The 27,947-nt window shown below is 34.5% G+C and overlaps 1 protein-coding gene across 1 annotated transcript in view; it reads right to left on the reverse strand.

Moving 5' to 3' along the window:
• The window catches only part of LRP1B (LDL receptor related protein 1B), a 2,318,354-nt gene that overhangs the window by 1,007,762 nt on the left and 1,282,645 nt on the right, over window positions 1–27,947 (reverse strand). Inside the window, exons 16-17 of the mRNA XM_053597274.1 lie at window positions 16,132–16,272; window positions 12,059–12,184 (exon numbers count right to left, since the gene is read on the reverse strand). Of these exons, the coding sequence (XP_053453249.1) occupies window positions 12,059–12,184; window positions 16,132–16,272 (267 nt within the window). The remainder of the gene's footprint in view (window positions 1–12,058; window positions 12,185–16,131; window positions 16,273–27,947) is intronic.

The raw sequence follows: 27,947 nt of genomic DNA on the forward strand, positions 1-27,947 counted from the left end.
GCTAGGAATTCACTATTTTAATATTTTCCCCCAGAAAATGCTTATGAATATATAGTTGGATTAAATTTCATCCAACATTTAATTAAAAAAGAATTTTGGATAGTGTTTGTGAATAAACACAGAAAACTTTTGCCATAATGTAGAAGGAAGGATTTGGAAACTATCTCAGGGTGTCTAGTTCTAGTCGCGGAGTCATAATTATACTTTTCCTCTAACATTTTTAATGCATTTACTTTTTGATCTTTAAATTATTCACTGTATGAAGTGAAAATGCAGAACATATTTTATAAAACATACATTTAGCCTTAAGAAGATTTTTTAAACTCACTTTTAAGCACTATTATTTTTAAAAGTATGACTTTTTAATCAAAGTACATTAATGAATTTGCTTTGGGCTCTCTTAAGGGTTTCATTGAACACAGATATGGAACCTTCCTTTCTATGTTAGCCAAAGGCAGTGGTTTAAAATTATTCAGTAAAGGGTTTATGTTCTACAGGGAATTTGATTGCCTTTTTCTATTATAATCAGGTCCACTTTTGAAAGCATTAAAGCCTAAATAGCTTCTCAGCTTCTTTCCCCAGGCTTTTGGTTGTTACATATTTAGTTATTTTCAATGTTTGATTTTTCTTTTCCTTTTGTCTCTCTGAGCTACAAATCTGTCTTCATGAGTATCAGTGTTCTATCTATCCTTTCCTTTCATTGGACTAGAGAAAAAAATGGGATATATTAGAAAGGGTATATACAAACCTATAAATATTTTGGTTAGGTGAGATTTGGACAGATAAGGAACTCTGAGTTTCTTTTGCTGTGGCAAGGGATTTGTTTAGTTTCTAGACTTCTTTCTATTTCCTGGACTTGAGAATCTTAAGGATGTGTTCTGTTTCATCAAAACATCCTGTGGGCTGGGTATTAATTGTTGATATAATAGAGAATGATCGAAAGCCAAGTCAATCAAACACTGAAATAGGTATCATAAATGAGGGTTTCAAAGGTCTTTTAAAATAATTTCCTTAAAGGTATATACATGGTTAGTTCCTCTTGAGAAAAATGCACTAAAAATGTAAAGATGTATATCCATTATTGATGAATTCTTTAAAGATTATTCAAGAAAAACAAATAAAAAAAGTACTAAGAATAGATTTACTATTTGATACATAAGAATAGATTTACTATTTCTACTCTCAGGGTCTGTAATTGGAAATATCAGGAAAATTATTATACTAGGTTATAAGTAAGAAATGTCTGATTTCCTTAAGTATCAAGTTTGACAGTTGACATCTCTGACATTTTAGTTTGACATATCTTATATTTATCTTTATTTTGAAGGTACATTTGGCTTATAATCATCTTCTGAAAGTTTTTTTAGAGAAATTTTTGTGAAACCATCGATAGGTCAAACAGTTGTGTTATTTTTGAATATGAGTTCCCTCATGGAACCAGTGAAGCACAGACAACTCAACATATCCATGAGGTATTTGGGAAGGATGTGGCTAATGAACACATAGTATCAATGGTTTGAGAAGCTTTGTTGTAGTGATTTTAATCTTGAAAATGAGCTACATGGATGTCTTGAGACCAAAGTCGATAACCATCAACTGCAAGCTATAGGGGAAGCAAATCCATTTCTACTTATGCATAAATTAGCAGTAGGTTTGATGTTACTATGCACACAATATTGGACATTTTGAAACAAATTGACAAGTTAAAGAAGCTGGATAAATGAGTTCTGCACAAAGTAAACAAGCATCAGAAGAGAAATGGTCTTGAAGCTTGCCTTTCTTTGCTCTCACGATGTAAAGGCAAACCATTTCTGCCCTGCATTGTTTCCTGTGATGAAAAACGGATTATTTTTGACAATTGTATAGCACAGTGGTTGAATGAAGTACTGACACATAGCCACAAATGAAATATTCATAAAAAAAAAAAAAGCCAGACGTCTGCTTGGTGGTCCAGTGCTGGTATTGTCCACCACAGCTTCATGAAACCTGGTCAATTAATTACAGCTGACGTCTACTGCAACCAAATAGACAATGCCATGAGGATGCTTGGGATGAAGCAGCAAAGACTGGTCAATAGAGACAGGCTAATCTGCTTGCAAGACAATGCTGTCACACAAACAACACAACGCTGCAAAATTAGCTACAGAAGTTGGATTTGGAAACTCTGTTATCCACCATATTCACCAGACCTTGCATCAACTGACTACCATTTCTTCCAGGTTTTGGACCCCTACTTGGGAGAAAAATAGTCAATTCTCAGCAAGCTGTGGAAACAACCTCCTGTGCTTTGATCTTCAGGCTTCTTTGCTGCTGGCATAAACAAGTTACCCTTAAGATGGCAAAACTGTGTTGATAGTTTAGCTGCATCCTGTGATTGATTATGATGCTTGTTTGAGATGTAATAAACTAAACTTTTGGTTTATATAAACTTTTGGTTTATATGATTTTTTCCACTTTACAAATTGATCACTAATTTAAATGAACAGAGTCAGTATTTTCACAAACAGGTATGCTTCTGAGTTTTTAATACTAAAATTTCAAGCAGGATTAAGTATTTCTATGTTATCCTATTTGCTAATTCTATAGATTGTATGTTAGGCTATTCCATCATTTATACTAAAATGAATAAATTCTGTATGTAATTTTTATTAAATTAAGTCTGCTTAAAGAAAGCATATATGGGGCAACGCCTGTGGCTCAGTGAGTAGGTCTCTGGCCCCCTATACTGAGGGTGGCAGGTTCAAACTCAGCCCCGGCCAAACTGCAACAAAAAACAGCTGGGTGTTGTGGTGGGCACCTGTGGTGTCAGCTACTTGGGAGGCTGAAGCAAGGGAATCACCTAAGCCCGTGAGTTGGAGGTTGCTGTTAGCTGTGACGCCACAGCACTCTACCAAGGGTGATAAAGTGAGACTCTATCTCAAAAAAAAAAAAAAAAAGAAGAAAGAAAGAAAGAACATGTATGTGTGTGTACACAGGTGTATATTTTTGGTTTACCTGGTGGGAAGGGATACAAATAGAAGTGAGGGGGATGAATTTTTTCTCTTACATTTCCCTATTTCAGTGGTTAAAATAAATACTTTTTTCTTTTTGAATTTTAAGAGAAATTTAATGAAATAATTTTTCATTCCTTTTCTGCTTTCTCCTCTCTGACCTTCCTCCTTCCCTCTTTTCCTTACTTTCCTTTTTCTTATTTGTCTATTCTTCCTTCATTCTTGATTTCATTTCTTCAGTTTTTCTTCTTTTCTTGGTTTAAATAAAAGGACATTAACACATATTTTCATTTCAATGAAATTCTAATTGACCCACGATAAGAATATATTAAATATATCCCATCTAATATTCTTTTATTTGATATTTGAATGTCATTGCATTCTCTCTTAAAAATTCAGAATTAATTCTGGTGAAGTTTTCTCAGATTGTTTTTTCATTAGGAAAGCTATGGTGATTAGAGAGGAAAAAGAGAAGGAACTTCTAAGCACCTGACTCACATTGTGTGTGACCTATCTCACATTGTGATGGAGGAACTGTTATGACCTATTATTCTAAAGAGTATTTGCCATATTATTTTTGAGGGAAAGTATGCCCTAAAGATATGTTAATTCACTTTCTGTTCTAATCAAGAAGACAATTATTCTCTTAGTTTAGTAAGTAAATTTAACTGATTTCAGATGACAAAGATGCTTCATTTCACAAGTCTCCAAGTACTCTCTGTCCACATGATATTATTAGATTGACTAAGTTATCACTTTCTAATCAAAGGATTTGTCTGACAAATCAAGTTCTTGTCTCCATCAGATCTAAGTTAACTTGTAGGTAAGATCAACAGACCAGCTCTAGAGAACTAAACTGGTGGCAAATGGGGCTCTGAAGAAGAGGACTTTACACCTCCTTCAGGAGAATTACTTATCTGTTAATTGAATCAGGGATTGTCCTACCTATTACTAATCATGCTTCTCCTGCTGCAATGTGGGAAGTCCCACAATGCACACTCACTACACAAGGGAAGTGAATGGCACTATTCCTATGTCTCATCTTTGTCACATTTTAATTTAAAATCTATTCTATTTAAAGCCTATGTTATGAAAATGCATTAATTTGTAAAAGTCTGAGTTTTAATACATTAATTTTTTAAGGCAATTATACTTGCCTAATATAACGTAGTCAAAATTGGTAGAGGATGTGAGAAGAACACATCTTATATCATCTAGCCAGAGCTCTGTGATGGTGGTGGTGGTGGTGAATGATGGTCTGAAATTGCCCAGGCTTGAATCTGTAAGTTATAGATTTACTATGAAAAAAAGCATTTTTTTTTTTTTGACAGAGTCTCACCCTGTTGTCCTGGGTTTAGTGCCATGGCATCATCATAGCTCACAGCAATCTCAAACCCTTGGAATAGCTGGGACTCCACGCATCCACCACCATGCCTGGCTAGTTTTTCTATTTTTAATAGAGAGAGGGTCTCACTCTTGCTCAGGCTAGTCTTGAACTCCTGAGCTCAAGCAATCCACCTGATCGGCCTCCCAGAGTATTAGGATTGAGCTACCGCACTCAGCCTGGGAAATGAATTTCAAATCTAAACTACTTTTCATGTTTGGCCTCTGGGTCTTTCCTTCATTAAGTAGATATTTCAGATGCTGAAGGACAATGGCTACCAAATCCCTGAATATGTCACCTTGCCCTGGCCCTCTGTGTGTATGCTGCTTCCTCTTCAGATAAGTCTTCTACCCTTTCTCCCATCATCCACTTCACCCCACCCTGGACAATCTATACAGGTTATTTGTTCATTTGTATTTCCTTAAAATATTTCTATCACCTAGAAAGATAAAGGGAATAATACCATTAACACTTGTTTACTATCATATAGCTAATCAAGTATTCAAGTTATTCTAATTTGCTACAGATTTTTATTTTTATTTAATTTATAAAAATTGCATGATAATTACATTTGAAGTTCTCTGTGTAATCCTTTCCCATCACATTTCCCTCCCTTTACAGAGGCAAATATACTAAATTTATTTTTGTATTTTCATTCCAGACATATTTCTAATATGATTCTATTATAATTATGGATTAATAAACACTGCATAAAATTAGCTTATATTTTTATATTTCATATAAATAGTACTATGTTCTATAACTCAGTTTTTAATTTATTTACATTATTTCTTTGTTGTTACTAAAAGAACACAATGTAACTATCCATTTTCCTGTTATTGGAGTTATTGGAGTTTCCTGGATTGGAGTTGTTTTAATTTTTCCCTAACACTAGCACTAGGGCAATGATCATTTTTATTGATGTTGCCTTGTGCATGGATATTAGAGTGTAAGTCTAGAAATGTAATTTAAAAGTTTAAGGTGTGCACATCTTCACACATAAGTCTAGAAATGTAATTTAAAAATTTAAGGTGTGCACATCTTTATTGGATTGGCCAAGGTGTATTCCAATGTAGAAAATTAATTTATATACCTATCAAGAATGTGCGACAATTCCTTTTACCCACAATATTGATAATGCTTATTTTTCATCACACGATTTTCCCAACTAAATGAATTAAATTGTTACCTATAAATTTTTCTTTCTTTATTTCAAAATGTTAAGGAAGTATAAATGTTTCTGTTACATGAACCTCTTATATAATGCTTATCTAGACTTTTAGTGTGCCTGTCATCAGATGAATGTTCATTGTACTTAGAAAGTAAGTTTTTGCCTTTCTTCCCTTTACCCTCCCTCTTCTCAGATTCCTATGACCTTTACCTCTTCTGTGCCTATGTGTGCCCATGAATTGGCTCACAATTAAGTGTATGTGGTGTTTGTTTTTCCATACCTGAGATACTTCGATAATGGTATCTAGTTCCATCCAAGTTATTACAAGGGACATTATTTCATCCTTTCTGTGGCTGAGTAGTATACTATAGTATACATGAGAGCTATCTGAAAAGTATCCAGCCAAGTAAGTTTCCATTTTTATATTACATTTGTATACCACATTTTCTTAATCTACTCATGAATTGATGGGCACTTAGGTTGATTCCACATCTTTGCAATTGTGAATTGTGCTGCAATAAACATTTGAGTGAAGGTGTCTTTCTGATAAAATTCTTTTCCTTTGGGTACACAACCAGCAATAGATTGCTGAATTGACATTTATCTGTCTGCGGAATCTCCATGCTATTTTCCATAGCAGTTGTACTAATTTGCAGTCCCAACAACACAGTACAGCATTCCTTTCTTTTTGCATCTATACTGGCACCTATTTGGTGTTTTCATAATGGCTATTCTGACAGGGATAAGGTGGTATCTCATTGTGGCTTTAATTTACATTTCACTTATGATTAGTCATGTTGAGTATGTTTTAACATGTTTACTAGCCATTTGTCTATCTTCTGTTGAAAAATTGCTTTTCATATCTATTGCTTACTTTATAATGGAGTTGTTCATTTTTTCATTGCTGATTTGTTTGACTTGTTTGTAGATTTAGATATCAGTCCTTTGTCACATGTATAATTTCTCCCATTCTGTAGATTGTCTATTCAGTTTTGATTATTTTCTTTACTATGCAGAAGATTTTTAGCTCAATTAAGTCTCATTTATTTATTTTTGCTATTTTGAGGTTTTACCAATAAATCCTTTTCTTAGGCTGACGTCTAGAAGAGATTTTCCTATATTGTCTTCCAGAATTTTTACTTGACTTCTATTTAAGTATTTTCTCCATTTTGAATTAATTTTTGTATATGGCAATAGATAGTAATCCTTCTTCATACTTCTGCATGTGGTTATCAAATTCTCCCACCGTCATTTACTGAATAGGGCTTCTTTTCCCCAATGTACATTGTTGGCTTTGTCAAAGATCAGGTAGTTGTGGGTAGTTTTATTTCTGGGTTCTCTACTCTGTTGCACTGACCTCTGTCTCTGCTTTTATATCAGTACTGTGCTGTTTGGGCTACTATACCCTGGTAGTATAATCCTAGAAGTCAGGCAATGTGATGCCTCCAGATTTGGTCTTTTCGCTTAAGATTGCTTTGGCTGGCTATTCAGGGTCTTTTTAAGAACCTTCCAAATAAAGCATAGAATTTTTTTTTTAGATCTATGAAATATGACATTGGTATTTTGATGGGGATGGACATTTTAAGGTTATTGATTCTACCAATCCATGAGCACGGTGGTTTATTTTTCCCTTTGTGTCATCTACAATTTCTTTTATTAGTGTTTTGTGGCTCTCCTTGTAGAGATCATTTACCTCAGTGAAGTACACATATGTTCCTAGATATTTTATTTTCTTTGTACCTATTGTAAATGGTATTAAACAATTGATTTGACTCTCAGCTTAACTGTTAGTAGTACATAGAAACCCTGCTGCTATATTTCTTGATTTTATAACTGAGAATTTGATGAATTTATTTATCAGTTCTAGGAATCTTTTGGTTGAGTCTTTAGGGTTTTCTAGATGATAAAAATCATATTAGCAGTGAACAGAAATATATTTGAAATGCTTTTCCTGATTTGGATACCATTTCTTAGTTTCTTTTGCCTGATTACTCTGGCGAGGACTTCCAGTACTATGCTGAATAGAAATAGAGACAGTGGGCACCCTTGTCTTCTTCCAGTAATTAGGAGGAACACTTTCAACTTTTTCCTATTCAGTCTGATGTTGACTGTGGAATTGTCATATAGTAATGCTTTTGTAAGGTTGAGATATGTTCCCGACAAGCCTACTTTGTTGAAAGATTTTATCATGAAAGGGGTGCTGGGTTTTATTGACTAACTTTTCTTACACTTATTAAAAATAATTATTTGATCTTTGTTTTACTTGCTTATGTGGTAAATCACATTTATTAATTTGCATTTGTTTAACCATTCTTGCAACCTTTGGATGAAATCCAAACTTATTATAATGAATTATCTTTTTGATGTGCTGCTAAATTAGTTTTGCTAGTATATTGTAGAGGATTTTTGCATCTATGTCCATAATGGATGTTGGTCTGTAGTTTTCTTTTATTGTTGTGTTTCTTCCTGGCTTTAGTTGCAAGCTGAAGTTGGTTTCACAGAATGACTTACTGAGAATTCATTCTGTCTCAACGTTATGGAATAACACCATAGTTTAGGTATCCATTCTTTTTTGTAGATCTGGTAGAATTCTGTGAATCCATCTGGTCAAGGGATTTTATTTATTATTGCTTCAATCTCTTTGCCCATTTTTTGTTTGTGCAGGATTTCCATTTCTTCTTCATTTAGACTTGTAAGGTTGCATGGTTCCAGGAATTTTTCCATTTCTTCTATGTTTTCTAGTTTGTGTGCATGGAAGTTCTGTGGTATTCACAGATGATATTTTGTATTTCTATGGTACAGGTTGTAATGTCTCATTTTTCATTTCTGATGGAGCTTAATTGAATTATTTCTCTTCTATTCTAGCTAATCTGGCTAGTGGACTATCAATTTTGTTTATCTTCTCAAAGAATCAAATTTTTATCTTGGTGACTTGGTGTATTTTTTGTTTTTGTTGTTTTATTTTGGTTTCCATTTTATTTAGTTCTGCTCTAAGTTTTGTTTTAGTTTTTGTTATTTATTTATTTATTTTTCCTTTTGCTGGCATTGGGTTTGGTTTGCTTTTCTTTTTCTAATTCTTTGAGATTGTAAGGCTGTGAATTTGTGAACTTTCTGATTTTTTGATGTGGGTATTGAAGACTATGAACTTTCACCTTAGTAATTCTTTTACTATCTGTATCCCATAGATTTTGATAGCTTGTGTCCCTTGTTGTTTTGTTCAACAAATCTTCTGATTTCCATCTTAATTTCCTCATGGATCCAAGGATCATTCAGTAGTAGGTTGTTTCATTTCTGCCACTCTGTGTCTACTCAAGTGTTTCTCTTGGAATTGATTTCCACTTTTATTCCACTATTGTCTGAGAAGATACATAGTATCATCTTTATTGTTTTGAAGTTGTTGAGACTTGTTTTGTGGCCTAAGGTATGTTCAGTCTTGAATAAGGTCCCTGTGTTGAAGAGTAGAGTGTATATACAGTAGTTTTGGTGTAGAATGTTTTGTAAATGTCTGTTAGGTCAATTTGTTCTAAAGTCTCATTTTTGTTTTTAATTTTTATTTTCTGGGGGATAAAATCTCACTCTGTTGCCCAGGCTAGACAGCTATGGCATCAGCCTACCTCTAGCAACCTCAAACTCCTAGGTTGAAACTATCTTCCCGACTCAGCCCTTTGAGTAGCTGGGAGTACAGGTACTCACCACAACACGCAGCTGATTTTTCCATTTTTAGTAGAGATGAGATCTTTACCTTACTCAAGCTGTTCTCAATCTCCTGAGCTCAAGGGATTCTCCTGCTTCAGCCTCCAAGAGTGCTAGGATCACAGGCATGAGCCATTGTGCCCAGTCTAGAGTCTCATGATTATCTGCTTCAATGGTTGTCCAGCTCTATCAATGGAGAATTGAAGTCCCCAGAAATTATAATACCGTTTATTTCTTAGCTGTATCTAGTCAAAAGGAATTTTTCTCAAGCTTTTCATAAGGCTTAGCTAGGAATTTGCCTCCTCAAAGTAGTCTTCCCAGGTGTGCTCCCATGTGGGTAAATTTAGTACTTGAATGTGGCATTCCAATAGGCTGTTTACAAATATTTCTCCCACTCTTCACTTTTAAGCTTCTTAAGAAAAAGTAGTGCATATTTTCCTTCATTTTTTCAGTAGTGCTTTGGTTCATAATTAATTAATCAATAGATTCGTGAGAGAAAAATTCCAAAGGAACTAAATGGAAAATGGGCTTCTTGTAAAAACATTTTTCTTTTAGATATAAAATGGTCACAATGCTGATGGCTCTAGAACAGTGGTTCAATTGCAAAATAAATACCCATCAGAAAGACTTTATCTAGGATTCATGTCCATGTATACACCTATTGAGGAATGGATAGAAATCATCCACCCAGGGAAATTGGTCTCTATGAACCAATACAGACCATGGTTTCCATGGGCTTGGTAAACTATGTGACCTAGTTATATATTTTGATAAAATGAAATGGAAGTACATTGGAATATGACCATACACTTTATAATTTTTGAAGCTAAAAAGCATATTTATTTTTCTCTTTTTCCTTTTTATTCAAGTTCTTAAAATGTTCCATGACCATAATAGCTATCATAAGTATACTAACAAAAGATCTAGTGCTGAGCGTCAGACTTCAGCTGAAATCACTTAAAGTGGCATTTAAGCAAGCCACGTTCTATGTGTATTTCTTAGTGGACTGCAGGACTCAAATATATTAGAAATATTACTAATTAAGATCGTTTTATGTGTTCTATACCTGAGTATTTCCAGTTGTACTACTATAAGTATTTGGCCAATCATAAATGCTTCTATAAAAAGCTTGTGGAAGCGTAGAGCTTTAAAACTTAGTAGAAATGAAGAAGTAATATTATGAATTGAATCAAAAATGCTGTTTTTATCTTTTCCTTTTGCTTTAAGATGAAAGCATATATATTTATTTAGTACTTAAAGAAGCATAATCTTTGGAATGAATCTTAACCTTAGAAGAAAAATAATTACACTGGCTTAAAAATGCTTCCTTATAAATTATAGTGATATTGTAGGAGCAACTTGAGTAAAGTTCAATTGACCATAACTTAAATTCTAGCAGGAGCATGTAGTTTGGCATAAACAGCAATAGCCTTGGAGACAAAACTAATGTGTTGAGATTCCCCCACATTCTTATCAATGATGTAAGCTTAGGCAAGTCCCTTTTCCCACACCCCATCTATAAAATACTAGATGAAGGTCGGATCTGGGACTAGATGTTTCCTAGAGCTTCCTTTCTCTTACAAAGTCTTTTGTAGAAAAACTTTATGGGACACACACACACAACTTAAAAAATTCAATTACTCTAAAATATTAGATGAAGTTTTTAATTATGAGACAAAAGAATAACTGCCCATAATCTTCAGCAAATATGTCACTATGGAAAAGCAGAATATAAGATTCACGTTACAGTGATCAAAAGGTAACTTTTCTTCTCTTGCCATTGCTGTTTTGTATGTAGTGAAAATGTCTTTGGAAATCATTTCTAGTGAATTCTTAATCGTACTGTCCTGAAAAAAATGCATAAGGAAATTGAGGTGCAGAGAGGTATAAGTTGTTCTAAGAGAAATTCAGCGGCAAAATCAAGAGTAGAAACCAATTTTCTGGACCCCTGTGTACTTTTTCCAGCTGCTCCTGTATAGTATTCACTATCCTTTATAATAATTTTTATTTAGTAAGGTTTACTGTGATAAAGACAGAAAGAGTTGATGGTGTGGTTGATAAACTTTCATGCTGCTATATGCGATGGTTTTTTAAAAATCAGTTTTTACTGATCATATCAGCATGAGTCATCAAATGGACTGCTTTTTTTCCTTCATTATTTAAAGAAGAGCACTAGACTGCTGCTAGTCAGCATCATTTTTCCCACATTTATCTGACCAATAATAACCTTTCTGCCATTCTGTTGTCATCTGCTCCAAAAACTATGTCTTTCCATTCGGTGAGTATCTGGCTACAGATTCAAAGATTTATTACAATAGGATAGATTATATGGAAATATAAATAGGCTAGTGGTCTTGGGATTTTATGGGAAAGAAAAGAAAACAACTTACCTCATATAAATAATGTGCCATGAACAGAAAATATTCACAAAAATATTTTATAGTGGACTAAATGAGATTTATACATTTTTAAGGGAAAAATATATAGACTTGTGAGATGGCCTATCTCAGAGTGTAACAAAACTCAACCTCCACTGCCAAGTAAGATTCAGCAAGGACAAGTCTTGTGTAAGTAGTGTGTTGATAGTCAACCCACATGGATAGATGAAGTGCCAAATTAGTTTAGAAAGCAGAGTCATGTTTAAGGAAAAGATAATTTGTATTCTAGTCTTTGTGGCATCAAACTCCTGAATTCATTTACTACTGCAATAATCAGATCATCAGCTCTAGGAAAGTTCAGCTTAGTTCAAAGCACTGACCTGTATTCTTATGGAAACAAACTTTGGAAAAGATTTATATATATACCCAAGCAAACCGTTACCTGTGCAAGTTTGATTTGATTCATCTTCATTGCTCCCACAATCATTAGCTCCATCACAAAGCCATCTCTTGGGGATGCAGCGATTATTCTGGCATTTAAACTGATCATCAGGACAGCTATGATTGACTAGGGTGGAGAGAGAAGCAAGTTTCATTATTTTAAATTAGATAAAGGTATGAATATTTTGAATTATAGGTACATAAAAGTTACAGTACTTATAACAAATACTATAGCTTGTGTCATTCATTGTCATAATTTAAAGCAAATATTAATATTCTAGGTTTTATTAGAATGTATCATTTTTATAGAAAACACCACAAAATTAAATCTCAAATAAAAGAAAATATATTCATGGTTCATGTCTCCACTAAAACCAGCTATAAAACTGTTTGATTTTCCATCCCTTATGGGGATCAATATTTTTTACCAAAAGCATTTAAAATTAAACTCCAATTTTAATGTTAAGCATAAAGGGTATATATTATAGGTATTTTAGTTATATATATTAATAATACTTTTTTTAAAGCCACACATACACTCAAATATTTCTTAACACATTAAATAAGCTTACTGTTATTCTGCTTTAACCAATGTTTCTTAGGAATGGAAGGAAAAACCCAGAAAAGAAAAATGCATTACTTGGGACCTAAAGTGGATACTGTATCTAAGAACCTGTGTGATTTTAATAACAAAATAAATCACAATGAGTTTTCTTCTCTAGTACAAAAAAATGAATAGCTAACCGCAAAAAATACTGATGAGGAGACAATCCTCATATAGGAAGCTGTGGATAGCCCTGGATTAAACCTCCAATATCTAAGCACTACAGGGGAGCCATCTTAATGTTCACCTTCTATGATTATTTTCCCTGCATTCTGGAGACTCAATTCCTAACTGAATTGGCATGCTCTTCAGTATTTGTTTCACAATTTCAACATTCACTTTTTTAAAAGTAAATTTCTTTATGCCCAGTGGTTGCACTTCCATATGATAAAAATAAGTTTTGGTATTAGTTTTACTAGAATCTGAGAAATTGCCATTTTATCATGCTATTGCATAGTAAATGTGTTCATTTCTAACCAGTCTATACAAAACACTTTCTTTAAAGTAGATTTGGTGATAAAGTGGTTTTAGCACTTTTTAGCAAATTTTTATTCACGTTTAGTAAAAAAAAAAAAAATTGGGGTAAAGACTTACATTCTCTAACATTTGACCATGATTTATAATTTTTACTTTCTTTGGGGACTTCAGCAAGTATAGTTGCCTAGAGAAATAAAAGTCATCTGTATATTAGAGGGCCAACATTTTAAAGTCCCAAGATAATGCATATTTGTGTTAGTGAGACTTAATCAAGGACTTTTATAATTTTCATCAATGAAGAAAGGAAATTCAAATGTAGTCTTCTGGTTTGGAGTTGACACACTGAAGGACAGAAAATAGAATGATAACAAAATTCCAGGTCACAAATTATGAGTATCTAAAAATGAAAATAATCTCTATAATTATTTATATGGCAATGTAGTATTAACTATGAGACCTCAGAAATATCATAATTGTGATGCTGACAGAAGATACCAGACTGCTGGAGAGTGGCCAGAGATGTTGAGCTGTTCATCACTTCACTGACTTAATCATTCGTTCATCCATATGTCAGACTCTATCTGAGACTACAAAGATGCTACAACACAGTGGTCTTCTCATGAAGACATTCATACATTATATGCACCAAATAAGTAAGCATAAATTGCAATATGATTTTTCACCTACTATAATAAAGAAATGCACATGAGATAAATCTTAAGTCTGATTGGGTTATACTGAGGAGATTTTCTGGTGATCAAAAAGACTGTCCTAAGGAGGTAATGGTAAACTATGTGGAATTCCTTAGACCAGGAACAGTCCATGCTGTGTCACAGAGCAGAAAAACAAAAGGACATGTTTTGGAGATCTGCTTATAGTTCAACTTCATAAAGACAAAAAAGGTCAGTGCATGATAGACTAAAGGTTAGAAATGTAAATATGAGACAGAATAGGAAGTACCTTATATATGAGCCAATAGATTCTATAATTACCATTCTGAAAACAGTGTGGAAAGTGGGCTGTAGTCAGAGGAGGAAAAGTGGCAAGAGTAAAAGAAAGGCACTGTTGAGTTAATCTAAGACGAGAGCCAATGAAAATTGAGAAGAAACAAAGATAAAAAATTATTTAGGAAATAAAAGAAATAGGATTTATTGATAGGACAGAGTATGAATTATAAGTGAAATAGAAGACCAAAAATTCATGACTTAGGTGATGAAATGAAAAATGATAATAATCAGAAAAAAATTACTTACTAGAAATTTTAACATTGTAATTAACAGCACAACCACAATGCACCCAATAGCAACAGAAAAGGTGAATTTCCTTGTTAAGTTGATAGAAAGGACAAGTCACCTTGGGGACCTAAAGAACTAATAGTAAATATTGTGCTGAAATATTTGTGCTTTGCTCAGGCATTGGGTTCCGTGACTACAGAAGAAGCTGATATGTAGAGAGCTTTCATTAAAACCATAAATAATAATGCTGATTGTAAATTTGAGGGGGTGTAGCAATTAAATTAATCACTAAATATTACATTATTTATATTGTTAAAAGTAGAAGCCAAAAAGAACATCCTTTACCCCCAGATGAAATGCTCCTCTCACTCCAATACTTTTGGCCAATTGTGTCAATTTAGTATTTAAGATTTTATTTTTGAATTCACATTTTACAGTACAGATATTAATGGGATCAAAAATAAGAAGTACATAATATTGAAGTCAGGGCTAATATTTAGAAATAAAGAAAGAGTAATGCTGTGGTTATGTGCTGATTGCAAATTGATTATAATCTGTGTATAATATTTTGGTATACAATTTAAAAATATTTGAAAGTCCATATTCTTGTTTGTCCCAAAGCACAAATGGTTGCATGATATAAATACCCAAACCAATTTTGTACTGTCTTAATAAAAGACCTTTAAAACTCCATTTTATATTCTTAATTTTTAGCCAAAGAAAATGTAGGATGAACCCTCAATTAGTTCAGTCACTTTAATCTAATAAAGTCATTAATTAAGAGAAAAAAATTCTTTTTAAAACAATGTCCCTATGTCAAATCCCAAGCTACATTTGTCCACATGTCCTTCTTTATATGAAAATACTTTTTAACCTCCAAAATCATTCAGCTAGTGACTCTAATCAAATATATTGTGTAAACCTTATTTAATGCACTTCCCTAAATATTTTCCTAACCTGTATGTGGATAATTTCGGTATCTCTACCAGAAACATAAAACTATTCCTATCCCAGCAGATGATAAATAGCTAAATAGAAGACTAAGGGGGAAAAAAATCAAACTTTTTATTTCTATCTAAGAGCCCCATATGTGTTTCCTACTATGTACTAGACCAGTGAAGCTGGGTAATAACATGTTCCAAACCCATGTCTGTTTCCTTGGATCTTCTTCAAGGCTCTGATGCCAAGGAGCAGTGGAGTGGATAGTGACCTTCTGTACAAATAACTCTGTCTTTCGGGGGTTTAAATTGATTTTCTTAATCTTAAAATTAAAAAATCCAAAAGGCCCCCTACAACAACCCCTGAGAGTGGTGTGGTGCCACTGACACCATAGAACAGAAAAGAAGATTTTCAGAGCAATTAAAATAATAATATAAAGTTTGGTAAATGTAGAATGTGAAGGTTTTGGCACAGCAACTGAGATAACGCCAGAAAGGCTATGTTAACCACTGTGATAAAAATGTGTCAAATGGTCTATGAAGCGAGTGTATGATGCCCCATGATCATGTCAATGTATACAGTTATGATTTAATAAAAAAAAAGTAAAAAAAAAAAAAGAGAAAGGATGTGAGAAGTAGTGCTTTAAAACTATGCGAAGGAGTTAATCTATGGTCTAATTTTCATGCAAAAGCATGGCTGAGAAATAAAACTGAGTCCATTTGCATCAAAGGAATTTTTAGATTTTTGTAAACTGCTTTGATAATTCATATACTCAAAAACTCAGGAAAATACAATTTTAAGTTTGCTTGAAGAACATACAGCAATTTGCTGAGTCTTCATCACTTCCGTCTAGGCAGTCATCATCACCATCACATTTCCACCGAGCTTGGATACAGTGTCTGTTTCTGCAGCGGAATTCTTCAGCTTTACATATGCGAGGTAATACGTCTCCAGGATTAACTAGAGTTAAAAAAAAAAAAAAAATTGAAGGTATAAGAACAAAGCTAGTTTATTCAGTTCATTAAAATGTAAATTTGGGGATTTTCTTTTTTTTGCTTTAGATTCCATGTATAAGTGAGATCATGCAGCATCTATGTATCTTTGGCTTATCTCACTGAGTATAATGTCACCAGGTTCATCCAAGTTGTCACAAATGACAGAATTTCCCTTTTTTTTTTTTTTAAGAGTTGAATTATGTGAGGATATATTTCTAAGTCAAATATATAGAGTATAAAACAGTGGTTACCAGGGGTTGGAGGTAGAGAAGAAAAAAAAAAAAGATACAGGCCAAAAAGCACACACAGTTGCAGATATGTAGGATGAGTAAGTTTGCAAATTCAGGTACAACATAAAGACTGTAATTATAATGTAGTATTGAATACTGGAAATTTTCTGAGAGTAGATTTTACATGCTTTTATCACACATATGAAATGGTAGCTATAAGAGATGATGGACATGGTCAATTTGCTTGACTATTTTAACCATTTCAATAGGTATATCAAAATATCATTTTGTATACCTTAAACATATACAATAATAATAATATCTCCAATTTAGCATACTTTATATCCAAAGATGATATCCATACAAAACTTATAAAATGGTTTCCATTATGCAAAGTTTAATATGTTGTAATAAAAAAGTAAATTTTATTATAATAACAACAACACATTGTTTCATTTCAGTTTATGGAAAATACAAAAAAAAATAGTAGTGACGGTCATCTCTGTGAATGAGACAATTTTAAGTTTTTCTGACAAAAATTATTCTACTATTGTGAAAGATAATCACATAAATTGGGTCACTGCTGCCATACTCAACGAAAATGGATTTGAGAGCTATTGAAACAATCTACTGTGACTCTAAGACTACTTTTAGCCATCACCATCACACCAGTAGGAGTTTGCCAGTCCCCCAAAACTTTACTAGTGCCAAAAACCTTATTGCAAAGCAGTACACAACATTTCTCCCTTTTCATAATATTCCCAACCTCTCCTTTGTTCTTCGGACACGTGTTTACCAAAGATTACTTGGTCTGTGTGTATGCCCCAAATTACAATTATTGCTTCACAAATAAAACATTTTATTTGTGAATGTTTACATCCACAATAATTATAATGCCATTTTAAATTTATGTTGAGTCCGTAGTTTTTCTTTTCAAAGGGTTTCTATTGATATCTTAACTGATAGTTATTATAACCTGTGAGGCAGTTAAGTCAAAGGTTTTTACTACCTATATCTCATAGATAAATATACTCAAGAATTAGGATGGGTTTGGTGGCTCTTGCCTATAATCCTAGCACTCTGGGAGGCCAAGGCAGGCAGATTGCTTGCATTCAAGAGTTCCAAACCAGGCTGAGCAAGATTGAAACCCCTTCTCTAAAAATAGCCAGGTGTCGTGCTGGGTGCCTGTAATCATAGCTACTCAGGAGGGTGAGGAAAGAGAATCACTTCAGCACAAGAGTTTGAGGTTGCTGTGAGCTATGATGCCATGGCACTCTATCAAGGGTGACAACCTGAGACTCTGTCTCAAATATATATATATATATATACTATACTATACTATATACTATACTATATATATAGTATAGTATAGTATATACTATACTATACTATATATATAGTATACTATACTATATATATATATACTCAAAATCAAAGTGAAAAGACAAGGCACTAGCACAGATCTTTGATGGCTATATTTACTTTGCTGTTTTGCAAGAGGGAGAAAAATTGAGGTATAGTTAAAGGTTCTAGAAAGTATTATTTCATTCAAAATTATCTCTTTATATATCAGGATTTTATGCAGTGCTTTTCTCCATTTATTCCATGTTCTGTAATCAGTTATTGAGAATTCGGTTAAGTAGGAGTATTTACAAATTGAAACTGCTACTATTCTTCTGCTCTCTTTTAGTACATCAGAGTCTAGAAAGAGAAATAAATATGTGGCAATTGCTAAAGTAAATGACTTGTTTCATGGACTCTAAATGGCCTTGCATTATCTCAAACTGGTTTATTGCTAAGAGAAACAAAAGATAATCCTTCCATCCCTGTTCTAATGGTTTCATTTATTTATTTATTTTAGTCAGTTATTTAGTTTTATTTATTTATTTTTTGAGACAGAGTCTCACTATGTCACCCTCGGTAGAGTGCTGTAGCATCACAGCTCACAGCAACCTCAAACTCTTGGGCTTAAGTGATTCTCTTGCCTCAGTCTCCCAAGTAGCTGGAACTACAGGCGCCTGCCACAACGCCCGGCTATTTTTTTGTTCTGTTGTCACTGATGTTTAGCAGGCCCAGGCAGGGTTTGAACCCTCCAGCCTCGGTATATGTGGCTGACACTAACCACTGTGCTATGGGCGCTAAGCCCTGTTCTAATGGTTTTAAATTTTATTTTGAATAAGCAATTCAGGCTGAACTGTCATGTTGTACACATACCCCAAGAATAAGTGATACCAAGAAAACACATGTGACATTTCCAGAACTTTTTGCATAAAACTTCCTGAATCTTTATTTCTCCACAACAGCAAAGAATGGAAGAGGGAACATGAGTTTTGAGCCAGGCCTGCAGGAAACTGCTTTAAAGAGCCAGCAGCAAGACACAAGGCATGTGGGTTTGTGGAGCTGGAAAAAAAAAGCTACCACAATAAATCTAGATTCTTATTTAAGGACAAAAAGAATCACTGTAGTGAATTAAATATTTAATTAGAATAAAGGTAAACCTGTTTCTTTGGTCTCCTCCTAGTTAATCCAACACCAAATACATAGTTGTACGGTATTATTTCTTTCCTGTTTAATCTTTCTCAGTAACAACACACTGAAACAGCAATTTCTCTATTATGTCATTTCTCTATGATAACTTGAAAATAAGAAATCACATAGATGCACACAAGTGTAGTTATAAATAAAAACATAAACACAACGAGAAGAGGTTCTTGGTTTCCTATTCAAACACAAGATGGCTTTGCACAGCAGCAGCTGGAAGTGAGGAAGGGAATCGGAACAAAGCAGAAGTGCACTCTGGGCATGTCTGACTGTCTCCAGGATCAAACTTTTCTCTCAAAATCTACAGAAGTGATTAATGATAATAAATAATTATTCTTTATTTTGAGTTCAAGTCTGCTCAGATTCTAGATCTTCGAATCTTTTGAGTCCATATATTACTTTTCTTCTTTTGAGTCCATACATTACCAAGCCTAAAACTAGGCACTTACTGGAGTAGTTTGATTAATTTCTACTTTATAATTATTAAGCCTCACCACCAACAGTCTTTAGATTTTTAAAAACATTTCTAGGCACATGAGGAACTGATTTGATCTGCTTCCTACTCAACTTAAAGTTCAGCTTTAAGATTTTCTGTAGTCTCTCTAAATTGACTTCAAGAAAATAGTAAGGAGATTTTGCTATTTAATAGTGTAAGCACTGCAAAACACAAGAAATCCTTGGATGTAGTCTAATAACAGTCTCACTAAAAAGCTTAGCTTTCTCAGGGTTGTTTCAGCAAGTACTGAACCCAGTTTTAAAAAACAATCTAGAGGGCGGCGCCTGTGGCTCAGTGAGTAGGGCGCTGGCCCCATATGCCGAGGGTGGCGGGTTCAAACCCAGCCCCGGCCAAACTGCAACAAAAAAATAGCCGGGCGTTGTGGCGGGCGCCTGTAGTCCCAGCTGCTCGGGAGGCTGAGGCAAGAGAATCGCGTAAGCCCAAGAGTTAGAGGTTGCTGTGAGCCGTGTGATGCCACGGCACTCTACCCGAGGGCGGTACAGTGAGACTCTGTCTCTACAAAAAAAAAAAAAAAAAAAAAAAAACAATCTAGAATAATCAAGAGGGAAATTATAATTGCTTCTGAATAATTTTATTTCCATGAAACAATAGCATGACTTTCAAAGGCCAACTACCTGAGACAATTGATACTATGAAACTAAATATTTCTTAAAATAGTCAAATTAGAATAATTTAAATCTAAATAGATTTCTAATGTTTTTAAAGTTGCATTTATGTGTTTCTGTAATCAATGCAAATACACAGAAAGTCCAAAATTATTTTAACCATAGTTTCAAATAAAATGCATTGTCAGTTTTTCTTAAATGATGCTTATATTAACAAAGATAGCGATTTTCAAAATAACATAATAACAGTGTCTAAAGCTTTGATTTCCTTTTTTGTTAACGGGTTATGAGTAATTACGTGGAAACTGGTAGAGTTAACCTACTGAGATAATTTCATCTTTCCATAGATTCTGTCTCCCATGTTGGTCTATATACTGATATTAATGTATAACCAATATTACTGGCAGTAGCAGTTAGCCATTGCCTATTTCTATAAAATATCTCTTGACTTCAAATTTTTTTCCTGCAATTCTACTTTATAACGTGTTGGATGGAGACATTTCTCTATGGAATTTCTGTACATTTTTTTTATCAGCTTTTGTTTTGAACTCTTTTTTTCCAAGGATCTTTATATAGCTAAACAGCCATGAAAGATAGAGGTAGTGCCTCCTTCTGGGGTAGATGGCAGGTTTTTTTTCTTGTCCCCCTCCAGGGAAAATATTGGGAAGATTTTCTAGCAGGTACCTTAAAAGACTGGGGCTTTGCTAAGCTCAAGGTTCTTTAGTTGTGATATAAACTCACTGTTTTTGCAGTATTGCTCCCATATGAATTGGGTTAGGGGCTAAGAAGAAGCAAGGTAAACAGGAGAATTATGCTGCCTGCTGTACCATGAATGATAAAACCCTTTCTGTCTGATCCAAGAATTTTCATCTTCTGTCAGAATCTGTGAATCTGTCAGGCTATCGTGAAATTACAATGAGGGTAAGATCTCAGATCCTCAGATCCTCACCATCATTTTTGACATACTAGTAAGGTATTTTTCTTTTGGTTTTGTTTGTTAGATTATTTTACATTCTAAGCTCTGATTTCTAAAGTCTCCCAGGGAATATTGGGCATCACTACTTGGTTCTAGCCCTAACCCCATCCTTCCAGATCTAATGAGTAGTTACATCACAAAGAAACCATATTAATAATGGTGATGATCAGAATTGTGCAGGATTTGTGATAATATAAGAGAGGTCACTTTTGAGCTAAAAATATTCATTATTAGGGAAACATATAATATGGTATGTCATAATATGGATAAGATGGCATCTTAGAAGTTCAAAATTCATGACCTTTCCCTCAGCATTGATCTAACAAGTTCATTGGAACTGAATGGCAGAATCATCTATCGCAGCATCCCAGTTGATGGGCGATCTAACAGCTTTTGTAAGAAATAATGAGGTGATGAAGCAAGTATATTTAGAATCACATAAGAGAGGAAACAGCTCCTCTAAAAAATTCAACATTATTATTCTTTTTATACCTTGCAAAAATCGCTACAAAGGATTTTTTTGTAATATTTTCCACAAATATGATGTCTCCACTAGAAGAGAATTTCTTCAACATAGAAAGGACTACATCGTGTATGGAAAAGAGCAATACCTAGAGCAGAACTGGGCATAGAGTTCATGCTCAAAATTATTTGTTGCCTGACCTACTGGAATTAATAGAGAGATTGCTGTTTTCACAAGGAGAAACAGCATCTCTGAGGATGGTATAAATCCTTCAGGAAAACAACATTGTTTCAACTGGCTCAGCAGAGAATTTTCTCTCTTCACCCAAGAACATGGGTTAATTTAATTTAAGAAAAAAAAATAGAAATGAGAGAAAATTCCCCATAGTCTTAAAAAAGTAAATACATGTACGTAGTTAAAGCTCCATGTATATCAATTTTTCCAATGCTTAATGTGACTGAATTTATATAGCAATTGGAACTTTGAGCAAAGCTATAAATTGTTTTTAATATAGTAATAACTTCTGGAATTGCAAGCTTTTCTATGTAGTTGTGCTTTGAACTATGCATTTGAAAACTGGTACAAAATCTGTAATTCTACTGTCAAGATCATTTCTAGTAAAAAATATTACAACATAATCTAATCAATAAGAAATTGAGAAAGTAATAAATAATTATTTAATATAACCAGGATCAAAAATAAAATAACAGGTTGGGTATGGTGGCACATATGTGTAATCCCAACACTGTAGGAGGCGGGAGGATTTCTTGATTCCAGGAGTTCAAGACTAGCTTGGGCAACTTAGTAAGATCCCATTTCCACAAAAACTAAAAAAAAATTAAAAAAAGAAAAATAGCATGAGTCATGACATACTTGACATGGAAATTCTAGTCCTTATACATCCTGGGGCACCTGTTGTTTAAGCGATGAAATCAGAGGTCCAGAATGACTCCAAAGGTACTACAACGGGAAATTATGCATTCTAGGATTATTTTTATTTGGTAAAAACTGATGGAGTGACTGCTGGAGTGAACATCCAGACTGTAATGAAGTGAAGGAGAAACCTATGAATAAACTGCTTTGTTATATTTTAGTTTTGAATTATCTCATATTTGGATCTCAGCTCAGCAACTGGACTCCTGACCTTAGTTTAACAAACTGTGTTGTTACATACATACATACTCCTGACCTTAGTTTAACAAGCTGTGTTGTGCATGAACAAGTGCCTGTTTCTGACTTTGCTTTTCCTCTTTTCAAATTCAGTCTAGTTTGATCTGCTCTAAACTAACGTTCTCCTCACTTGATGTTTTGCTGTTAACTGTATTAAAATTATGATAACTCAGTTATAGTCACATTAGTGCAAATAATAAAATAAAGCCTTTCTACTGTTGTCCCTACATATCTAACATTAAGATATATTTATTGTTTTAACTTTTCGTTTGTTTCTTCATTTTAAAGTTACACAATCTCTTACTGGCTCTTTGATCTGGGAGAGAGAAGAACCAAAAAAGAAAATTAGAATGACTTGAGGAGATGGGTTGTTGGATTTCTTTACATAAGTTCCCCTACACAGGAAGGTAGAGTGAGAAATGCTGCTGTGGGTTTTGATTTTTTTCCTTTAGATCATAGCGGGATGACATTTCATTAGACAGAATGGTCTTCTGAGCATCCAACTTAAGTGGTACATAATTTTCTATGAGTTCCTGTGCACAGAAGTCCGTAAATATTCATCTGCACAGTGCGTCTAAACTTTTTACTGCCTAAACTTTTTACTACACATGAGATTGTGTATGTCCTGGAACACAGGGTTTGTCACAACTTAGCAGATCTATCTGGTGCTCCAGAGGTGATAAAGATCAAAGCGTACCATTAACACATAATTGTGCAATGCTGTACCTTAAATTACAGATATTTTTGCAATGGTTTAGTTGCTTTCCTGGGAATAAAGCGTGTTGGAAAATTCTGGCTTTCTTTCAGGCCAATAAAGATGCATTTAAGGAATTACTATTTCATTGCATTAGACAAAGTAATCCTGCTGTTTTATTTATTTATTTATTTATTTTTGAAACTGACTCAATTATTTTTTAGCTTAATTTACTTTGTGGGGATCATTCTTATCTTTATTAATTTTGTATGTTGTGACTTTTCATTCGAAGGTGTAAAAAGAAATATAAAGTTTACTTGATAATTGGTAAACTAGCTTTACACACACTTCTCAGGGATAGTAAGCTTCAAGTTACTCTGCTACTCCAGAGATCTTGTCTAGTTGTGAGTTTGGCCATGAAAAACAAGATTCATAATGGCAAATAGTCTAGCCTATGCTCATTTTTTATTTCTTACAAGCATGGTATTAGAATTCACCCTTAATCAATCATGTAGTATGCCAATATTTTTCTGTTGTGTGCATGTTTTTTCTGGTCAGAACCTTATATTACAAGTTCATTAAAAAGCAATCTTTGGTGTTTAGGCTGGACTAACCACCTGCCAATGGATTTTGTTCATTTGAGGTCAATTCAGCGAGAATGGCTGAAACCAGGAAGATCAATGGTTGCAACACTGTATTCCTTATTAGACTCAGGCTACACAATTAACTCAGTTTATTGGAGTGAGAGATGAGAAGACGGGCCTGAGATTAGATTCAAAAGCGTGAAGATTCTGTGGAGGTGTTAAAGTAAACAACTCTCAGGCAGAAGCTAACTAGAGGGGCTGATAACTGCAGGTAAGAACAAGCTTCTGGCTTGTCAGCTATCTCTGTCACCTTACATAAACTTTAGCTAATTACAGTATCATTTACATTGCAATTTTAAAATTCCTCTTGCCCTTGAAATGGCCGTGACAGTTATGAGACAATCCTATATAGCAAAAAATGGGAGGGAACGTGATTCAAGGAAATTATTACCCAGATTCTTAGTAAAAACCAACTCTTCAGCATTGAATATTCCTCCCCTCAATTAGTAAGACTTCTCAAGTTTGCCCACTATTGCCTTTAAGAATGTCCTTTCACTTTCTTTCTTTCTTTGTTGAGACAGAATCTTACTGTGTGGCCCTTGGTAGAGTGCCATAGCATGACAGCTCACAGTAACCTCAAACTCTGGGGTTTAAGTGATTCTCTTGCCTCAGCCTCCTAAGTAGCTGGGACTCCAGGCACCCACCATAACATCTGGCTATTTTTAGTTGCAATTGTCCTTGTTTTTTTTAGCTGGCCTGGGTTGGGTTTGAACCCACCAGCCTCAGTGTATGTGGATGGCACTGTAACCATTGTGCTATGGGCACCAAGCCTGTCCTTTCACAAAGAAGAATTTCAGGGTGTACCACATGAGCAAAACAAGTAACAGGTTTTTCTTTTTGTTTGTTTTTTTGGTCTTTTCACTTTCAATTAAAAAAAAAAAAAAGCTGTTGCTTGCTTGGCTCATGTGGTGCACACTGAAATTCTTCTTCTGATGATCCTGAAGCATTTGGAGAAACCTCCATTCAGAGGCTGCTGACCAGTTGACTCCAGTTCATCTAGCCAGAACGAAATCAGAAGCCCAGAAGAATCTGCATGAATGAGAGGCTAATGAGGTTAGTGGCACACTGATATTTGCCTCGCACTTGATATTTACTCTGCACCCATGAACTCCATTTATAGTTGTTCTGTATTTTAATGTCCTCATCTGTAGACTCTGGCTAACATATCCTAGAAACACCCATACCATTAAAAAAAAAGGAACTGAAATAATTACAATATACTTTGAGGTTTTTGCAAGAAATGAATTACCACATTATTCATCTTGATGTTCCCATTATGTTTGAAAAGAACCTAGGCAAGTTGAACGTTATATTAGAAGACAGAGTAGAATGTTTCACCACCAAAATCTCAAAAAAGAACTTGCTTGTTTTTGTTGATTTGATGCAGGACAAGGTAGCACCAGGACCTGCCACCTTAGCCCTAGCAGTGTTGATTCTGCGGGGGCAGGAGGAACCAGTTTGCTGGAAGGGCCCATACCTGGGGGGAGACACTGGTATCTTGCTGTCTCCTCCCCCTGCACTTCTGGCTGGTCAATTTCATGGATAGACCTTGCTGTCTCCTCATGTGAATTTCCAGGGCCTGAGAGCTCCTACCTTGCTGCTGATTAGATGACTTTTAGGACTCACATCCTAAGAGTCAACACTGAGTTGGGCAAAACAACCCCTGTGACTATATAACTCCCTGAGCAGAGAGCCCGAGAACAGACCTCAAATTGAGAGCAGGAGAGATTGTTCCCCTCCTCAGTTCTCTCTGCCAGGAGCTTTTTTTTTTTTTTTTTTTTAATAAGTTGTAAGTTTTGTTTCTGTAAATAAATTCTGTCTTACCACTGATTCTATGGCCTGTGGATTCATTCTTCGAATCCTGGAGACCAAGAACCTGAAACACTGGTATCAGATTTAATGTCATCCATGCAATAAGTATAGATAAAATCTTTCTTTCCCCCATTGATGCATAGGGATAACCTCTTCTATGAATTACAGATATTAGAAAGAGACCAACAGTCTCAGAAAAAATTTCCTCTAACTTTTACCAGGTCTAAAATCACATATGTACAATCATGATAACAAGTCTTCTAACATCAACTTTGCAATCCATATTGTATATAGTATTTCCTTAGAAGCAAGGATCACCTAATTTTATTTATACAGCTACATCTAATGAGTTATTTAGAAGCAAATGCTTCTTGTATTTCTGTTGTTTCTTCCCATAATTAGGCATCAGGCTGAATCATTCCAAGTGCTGTTGGAATATGTGCTCAACTAGAGTTCTATTCAAGATATTTGTATCTCTAGCTTCTAGGAAAGTACTGAACATGTTTTGTTATTGTTTGGTTTGGCAGTTGTGACAAGGGAGAAACTACATAAGGCAGAGTGCTGAAGAAAAGGTCAGAGGTACAAAATAGAAAGATACTAAATAGAAGTCACTGTTGGGAGAAAACCAATACTCAAAACCTATTCATGGATTTGGAGAAAGTGATGAGTCATTTCTAAAAAGGGTACAGTACCCAAGCACATATATCTGCATGTCCTCTCCCACAATGACATTTAAACCCAGGTGAATCTTGTTAAAGTATGAAGGACAGATTTGATCAAATAGACATCTAGTTATGAGATATAATAGCCACTAAGGTACATAAGTTAAGACAGGTAAACGTGAGAAGAAGCATTTGTGACTGAGTTGGTGATACCGCAAATATGGCACATGTGCGACTACAGGTAGGGATGCCATCTGTTTCTCCTCCTCAAGGATTAGAGATGAGGTTAGGGGTCAGTATAATTCCCAGTGAGCCTGTTGTACCATGTTCCACTTGTGGTATAGGTAAGGGGAAAAACTTTGAGCTCACAATGGGCAAATGCCTGATTCTTTTTTTTTTTTTTTTTTTTTTATTGTTGGGGATTCATTGAGGGTACAATAAGCCAGTTACACTGATTGCAATTGTTAGGTAAAGTCCCTCTTGCAATCATGTCTTGCCCCCATAAAGTGTGACACACACCAAGGCCCCACCCCCCTCCCTCTTTCCCTCTTTCTGTTTCCCCCCCATAACCATAATTGTCATTAATTGTCCTCATATCAAAATTGAGTACATAGGATTCATGCTTCTCCATTCTTGTGATGCTTTACTAAGAATGATGTCTTCCACATCCATCCAGGTTAATATGAAGGATGTAAAGTCTCCATTTTTTTTAATGGCTGAATAGTATTCCATGGTATACATATACCACAGCTTGTTAATCCATTCCTGGGTTGGTGGGCATTTAGGCTGTTTCCACATTTTGGCGATTGTAAATTGAGCTGCAATAAACAGTCTAGTACAAGTGTCCTTATGATAAAAGGATTTTTTTCCTTCTGGGTAGATGCCCAGTAATGGGATTGCAGGATCAAATGGGAGGTCTAGCTTGAGTGCTTTGAGGTTTCTCCATACTTCCTTCCAGAAAGGTTGTACTAGTTTGCAGTCCCACCAGCAGTGTAAAAGTGTTCCCTTCTCTCCACATCCACGCCAGCATCTGCAGTTTTGAGATTTTGTGATGTGGGCCATTCTCACTGGGGTTAGATGATATCTCAGGGTTGTTTTGATTTGCATTTCTCTAATATATAGAGATGATGAACATTTTTTCATGTGTTTGTTAGCCATTTCTCATTTTCTTTTGAGCCATGAAAATTTACATGAAACTAGGAAATTAAAGTAAATAGCAATAATTTATTAATGTAATGATGAAATCATGACAAAATTTCACTTGTTTTTTCTTTTGTTTGTTTATTTTTACTTCTGCTTATCTCAGTTCATTTTTATATTTATGGT

Source organism: Nycticebus coucang, chromosome 7 (assembly GCF_027406575.1).
Source record: "Nycticebus coucang isolate mNycCou1 chromosome 7, mNycCou1.pri, whole genome shotgun sequence".
Classification (NCBI taxonomy): domain Eukaryota; kingdom Metazoa; phylum Chordata; class Mammalia; order Primates; family Lorisidae; genus Nycticebus; species Nycticebus coucang.